Here is a 5,933-nt window from a genome sequence, read left to right as displayed (position 1 = left end):
GTCTTGAGATATGTCTTGAGTTTTTTTATATAAACTTGCACTTCTGAGGAAAAAAGAGAATATCGGGTTTAAATTGTCTTCCATAGACTGGTGTCAGAACGGTCACTGTCTGCCATCAGGTAGGCTCCACCCACAAACACATCATTGCTCTTTGTCAACACCCAAATGGTCTTCTCTACAAATTCTTCTGCTATATATGACCGGGGCATTTTTAGACAATTAGTGGGCAAGCGGCCAGCGAATATGGGTTATGCTTTTGTTTTGTTCTCGGTGTGCTTGTGGCATCTGGTTGGTAAGTTATGTGTTTTAATGACTTCACTTCTTGCTGTTTTAGTGTTATTTCAACAAAAAAGTTTCAATATATATGTTGAAACATTTATTTGAAGGGCTTGCTAATTTGACGGACTTCAACTAGAAATGTAGCGACACAAAATGTGTTATCTTGTTTTAAAACACTGATCATTATTTACACAAATTGAAATCAATGTTAAAATGTTTCAACATGCAGTTAGCTCATTTAAGGTCATTTATAGCATTTCATTTTCTCAGTATAAAAATTTAATTAGTCCATGAGCCAAACGCTGGTCAGCTAAATATGATTAAAGCAGTCTGGTCCATAGATGATGTTTTATGTTTCACTTCTGTTTGCACATAAAAATGAGTGCATAAGAAACATCACTGGAGAGGAACAAATGACAGCACAAATGACTTTTTCAATTTTGTTTAGCACAAACTCGCTGATCGACAATGTGATCGACCCGTTTTTTCTCCCATTATAATCAACAGTGGCATAGACCAGATATTTATTATACTCAGGGATGCATTATGAATTAGGGCCAAAGCCAGGGTCCCAGGTTCTCAATTTTTTTATTTTTTTTATTTTTTTATCTTTAGTGTTTAAACTGCTGTTCTGAACTTTCACTGTTCATCTGGAAAAGTGTTTGTTCTCTGCAAATCATTTAACATTCATGTTAGTGGAAAACATCAGCATAATACAGATTTAAATTGTCATTTAATTTGGTCTTTAACAGCACACATTTTTCTGTTTGTTCATCAGGTGTATTTGGTGATGATGCAGATGAAGTGAAGTCAGTGTCAGTGATGGAGGGAGATTCTGTCACTCTAAACACTGATGTTACTGAAATACAGAAATATCTGTTGGTACAGTGGACGTTCGGAAGCACTCGAATCGCTGAAATCAGCAGACTCACGCAAACCAACTTGACGTATGATGGTCCTGATGAGAGATTCAGAGACAGACTGAAACTGGATCAAACCGGATCTCTGACCATCACAAACACCAGAACCAATGACTCTGGACTTTATCAACTAACAATTGTCAGCAGAGGGACCAGCTACATGAGTTTCAATCTTACAGTCTATGGTAAGAGAATTACAGCATAATTTGCCCTTCATTTGAATTGTATCTTTATCATAAAATTGTAATTTTCTAATTATTTCAATATTCCTATATTGATGGCTTTAACTTCATTTGAACAAATTAACTGTCACACTTGCTTTGTAATCAAACATGTCATTTCAATATTATTACTATTAATTTCAATAGTCTTTAATCCAATGAATCAAAATACTCAGGAGAAACTTCAAGTAATGAAACACATTGCAGTGACAAAAAACAGGAAATCTTTTTATGTGTTTATGTGTTACTGGACATTCATTTATATGACAACAGCATTTTGGGGTCTAGAAAACAATACTGTTACCATCCTCATGTAAACTATAAAAACGTGAATTTTTGGAACAGTATTTAGGCATGTATTGTTTCTTTACAAAGTGACATTGCCAACTACTGGCCTGGCATGATAATACGGCGTTTAGTCGTTTTCACAGATCCATGTGAACAGAGTCGTTTAAACAAAGTGTCGTCTTTACTTGAAAAACGCGAAGGAAAAACGTTTCCATTTTTAGTACATTGTTGTCATGTAAAAGTACCACAAAGAAACAAAGAGAACAAAGAAAACAGGAACAGAACACAGGGAAACAATGTGATAAACTAAAAGTCCATGAAAACCATGGCATGAACAGAGCTAAGAATGAGAAAATGCAGCTTCAGCTCAAATATAAAACAGTCACAGATGTAACCAGAAACACAATAATGGCTGCACATTTATTTGTTTATCAGTATTATAGTTACAGCTGCTGTGATTACGAAATCGTGAAAAGTGTCCATTATATCATCCTATTGAAATCTGCTCTTGTTGTTGCAAAAACGTTTTGCAGCCTTCTAACCAATTACAAACAAGTAATTACACGAATTAATAGATGAATGAAGTGACTAAGCAGAGGCATTTAAATTAGTCTGTAAGCTAATCACTAACTGTAAATGGCTCACTGAATGAAGTTAAAGCAGTCTGATCCACAGATGAGTGTTTTGTGTTTTGGTTCCATTTTGTACATGAAAGTGAGAGCTGAAGAAACATCACCTGAAACTGAACTCCTGAACTTTCATTGTTATTCATCTCTTATAAGATCCAAATTTAAAGTGTTGGTTCACTGCAGAAAACGTCTGCATAATAGAGAATGAAATTGCAATTTGATCATTAATAAGCAACATAATGATCTTAGTTTAACAAAACATGTTTCTGTTTGTTCATTTGCAACAGAACAGACCGCAGATGAGCGACAGAGACGTGAAGCAGGTGTGTGTGTGAGCGTAAGTGTGAGTGTGTGTGGGGTGCTGCTTTAGAAAACATTAGTGCAGAAAAAAGATCTCAGAGAAACAGTCACATAATCACAGGTTTCCAGAAGAGCTGAGGTTAAAGAACTAGAACTAGACTCTAGAATTATATTATATTCATTATTTTGAAAAATACTTGCAAAAAAAGTAGTAAAAAAAGGAACTAAATGCACAGTTCTGATTCAGTGTTTTTCTTCTTTTTTTTTTCAGACCACATCCACTGTTGTGGTTTCACTGAAGCTGTGATTCGATTGGTCGTCTCTGCTCTGGTGGGTGTGGCTACTGTTGCTGTGCTGGTTTATGACATCAGATCTACAAGAAGTGAGCTGATCAGAGAAGAAGAGACCAGACATCACTGTCAGACCTCTGGAGTCAAATCAGACCAACAGTGTGAACTGAGCAGAAGGTTTAGTTCCAGATATGTTTGCTGAAGTTACTGGTATAATTATGAAAAGAAAACATGCATTAATACTCAACAGATTTCCCATACTTATACACAGTTGTTTATAAACAGAATGTTTTTCATCTATTGAAAATGTATTGATTGTATTCACACAGAATATAATTTTTATTGATCTATTCAATTAAATTTGAATACAAACATAATTACCCTAAACAAAATATTAATTAGCAACACATGATGCATTAGACTAATTTGAAGCTCTGTTGAAATGACTCTTGGTTAATTGTTTTGGTGACTATTAATAAAGATTTAGTTTTACAACAACTATTCTCCACTTTTATTACATCCTTAAACAATATAGTTCAACCTTGAACTGGATTGACAGAATTCACGTAACACGCTAGCAGCTCCAGTGGCTGGTTGCATAAACTGACTATAGACTAGTCTTACAAGTTAGTCATCACAGTTTGAACAAGAATAAAATTCAACGTAAGCCTATAGCTACTATCTATGACGTGGAGTCTACGTTTTTTAATCAGTTTTATTTTGATAACATGACACAATATGACATTGCGAACACATAAAAAAAAGAGTGTGTACTGTTTTAAAAAAATGATTTGTGAGTTTTAATGGAACTAAAGGTGTGAGAATAAACACACAAAACACACATGATCGTTGTCATGCGGTGAGTCCGGCCAATCGTGGAACAGCTGTGTCATCATCTGAGCTCGTGCAGCCGCTCTTGAGAAGCTGCGCTGGCTGAGTTCTCTGGCTGCTCTCGAATCGTTCTTGCGGTAATTTGATGGCATTCAAGTGTGACGATTTCTAACCGGCATGCACTGCTTCAAGTCAGCAACCAATCGGTCTGTGCAGAGCTGCATGAAGTCGAATAAGCCTAATCACTCTCACTGTGACAATAAGCACTTATTAGGATCAACTAAATGCTGGATTTTAAAAAGCATTTGAAGTTAGCGGCACCACTTTCGCAGTAAACTTGCACAAGGTTCTGGAATGAATAGTTTATTAGATGCACGCCAGTCTGTTATTGTAGGGACATAGACTTTACAATGTCATGGCCCTTAACATGACGTGGATTTGATTGGTTGCTTTACATGTCAGTCAGACGGCTTCTGGGTGGTCCTTGGCCAGTGAGAGCTGTGACCTTCTGCTGTCAGTCTGAAGCTCTGACTACGCGACACTGTGTAACCTGTAACTAACATGCCAGTTAAAGTTCAGGTTTGACTTGATGTAGTGTGTCCAAAGATTATATAACTAATTTTCATTAAAAATAATGGTTTTCAACCACATATGGGCAATCTAACAATCAAACAGGCAGTCTATTAACATAGACATTTAGGGCCCTATCATACAGTTGGCACAATGCAGCGCCAGGCGCAACACAAGTGTGTTTTGCTAGTTTCAGCCCGGCGCAGTTATCATTTTCACGAACCTGCACCACGTTGTTTAAATAGCAAATGTGTAAGTGTCACGGGTGACGAAATTTGAACAGGGAGGAACTTGAAATGGAGTCTGAGTTTCGCTTCCGGCGAGGGACCGATGAGGCTGCCGGTTCTGGGTGTATGGGCGAGTGACGGCATTGACGACTAGAATTGCAATCAGGTGCGGGAGAAGCTAAAAGCTATGAAAGCCCGTTGAGGTGGTAGGAAATACTCAACTCTATCTCTGTTTGAATCCCGTTGCGGGAGATGTTAAAAGCTGTGAAAGCCCGTTGATGTGGTTGAAAATACTCACCTCTCTCCCTGTTTGAATCCCGTTACAGAAGACGCTGGAAGCTGTGAAAGCCCGTTGAGGTAGTAGAAAATACTCAACTCTCTCTCTGTTTGAATCCCGTTGCGGGATAAGCTAAAAGCTGTGAAAGCCTGTCGAGGTGGTAGGAAATACTCACCTCTTTCTCTGTTTGAATCCCGTTGCGGGAGAAGCTAAAAGTTGTGAAAGCCTGTTGAGGTGGTAGAAAATACTCATCTCTCTCTCTCTGTTTGAATCCAGTGAAGAGCACGCTAAAGCTGTGAAGTACACTCACCTCCCTTCTCTCTGCCTGAGTCCAGTGAAGAGCCTGCTAAAGCTGTGCGTTATACGTACCCACCATTCTTTGCCTGAGTCCAGTGAAGAGCCTGCTAAAGCTGTGAGTTATACGTACCCTCCATCCTCTGTCTGAGTTCACTGAAGAGCCTGCTAAAGCTGTGAGTTATATGTACCCTCCATCCTCTGTCTGAGTTCACTGAAGAGCCTGCTAAAGCTGTGAGTTATACGTACCCTCCATCCTCTGTCTGAGTCCAGTGAAGAGCCTGCTAAAGCTGTGAGATATACGTACCCTCCATCCTCTGTCTGAGTCCAGTGAAGAGCCTGCTAAGCTGTGCATTATACGTACCCTCCATGCTCTGTCTGAGTCCATTGAAGAGCCTGCTAAAGCTTGAAGAGCCTGCTAAAGCTGTGAAGTATACTCACCTCCTGTCTCTCTGTCTGAGTCCAGTGAAGAGCCTGTTAAAGCTGTGAGTTACACGTAAACTCTATTCTCTGTCTGAGTCCAGTGTAGAGCACGCTAAAGCTGTGACGTATACTCACCTCCATTCTCTGTCCGAGTCTAGTGAAGAACACACTAAAGCTGCAGAGCGTATCCACCTCTTCCTCCAGTCGAATCCTGTTGAGGCGAACGTCAAAGCTACTACAGTACCGGTAATTGTTTTAAAGAGATGTTTTAATTAAATAAAAGAGACTTTTTGCACTTACCTTCTGTTGTCCTGTTGTGTCCTGCGGTGCAGCTCCTCACGGTGGTGTGTAAGTCAGGGGTGGCGGCCGGTCACTTAAAGTCCC

The 5,933-nt window shown here is 39.0% G+C and overlaps 1 protein-coding gene across 1 annotated transcript; it reads left to right on the top strand.

Annotated features, from left to right (window-relative positions):
- Positions 1–229: 229 nt before the first annotated feature.
- LOC311085611 (uncharacterized protein) lies at positions 230–3,347 on the top strand. Its single transcript, XM_084118147.1, has 4 exons — positions 230–292; positions 1,058–1,384; positions 2,625–2,660; positions 2,909–3,347. The coding sequence occupies exons 1-4, from the start codon at positions 244–246 to the stop codon at positions 3,127–3,129; spliced, it is 633 nt and encodes a 210-aa protein (XP_083974273.1). The 5' UTR covers positions 230–243; the 3' UTR covers positions 3,130–3,347.
- Positions 3,348–5,933: the final 2,586 nt, after the last annotated feature.

The sequence above is a fragment of the Abramis brama genome (genome assembly GCF_963993115.1).
Source record: "Abramis brama genome assembly, chromosome: 6".
In the NCBI taxonomy this organism is placed as follows: domain Eukaryota; kingdom Metazoa; phylum Chordata; class Actinopteri; order Cypriniformes; family Leuciscidae; genus Abramis; species Abramis brama.
This window is presented reverse-complemented; position numbering and strand designations above follow the sequence as displayed.

Bases quoted from the DNA above. Each gene is read 5' to 3' on its own strand.
- LOC311085611 (XM_084118147.1), top strand. From the start codon at position 244: ATGGGTTATGCTTTTGTTTTGTTCTCGGTGTGCTTGTGGCATCTGGTT. The intron at 293-1,057 runs GTAAGTTATGTG...TTTGTTCATCAG, and splicing joins GTGCTTGTGGCATCTGGTTG to GTGTATTTGGTGATGATGCA. The intron at 2,661-2,908 runs GTGTGTGTGTGA...TTTTTTTTTCAG, and splicing joins GCGACAGAGACGTGAAGCAG to ACCACATCCACTGTTGTGGT.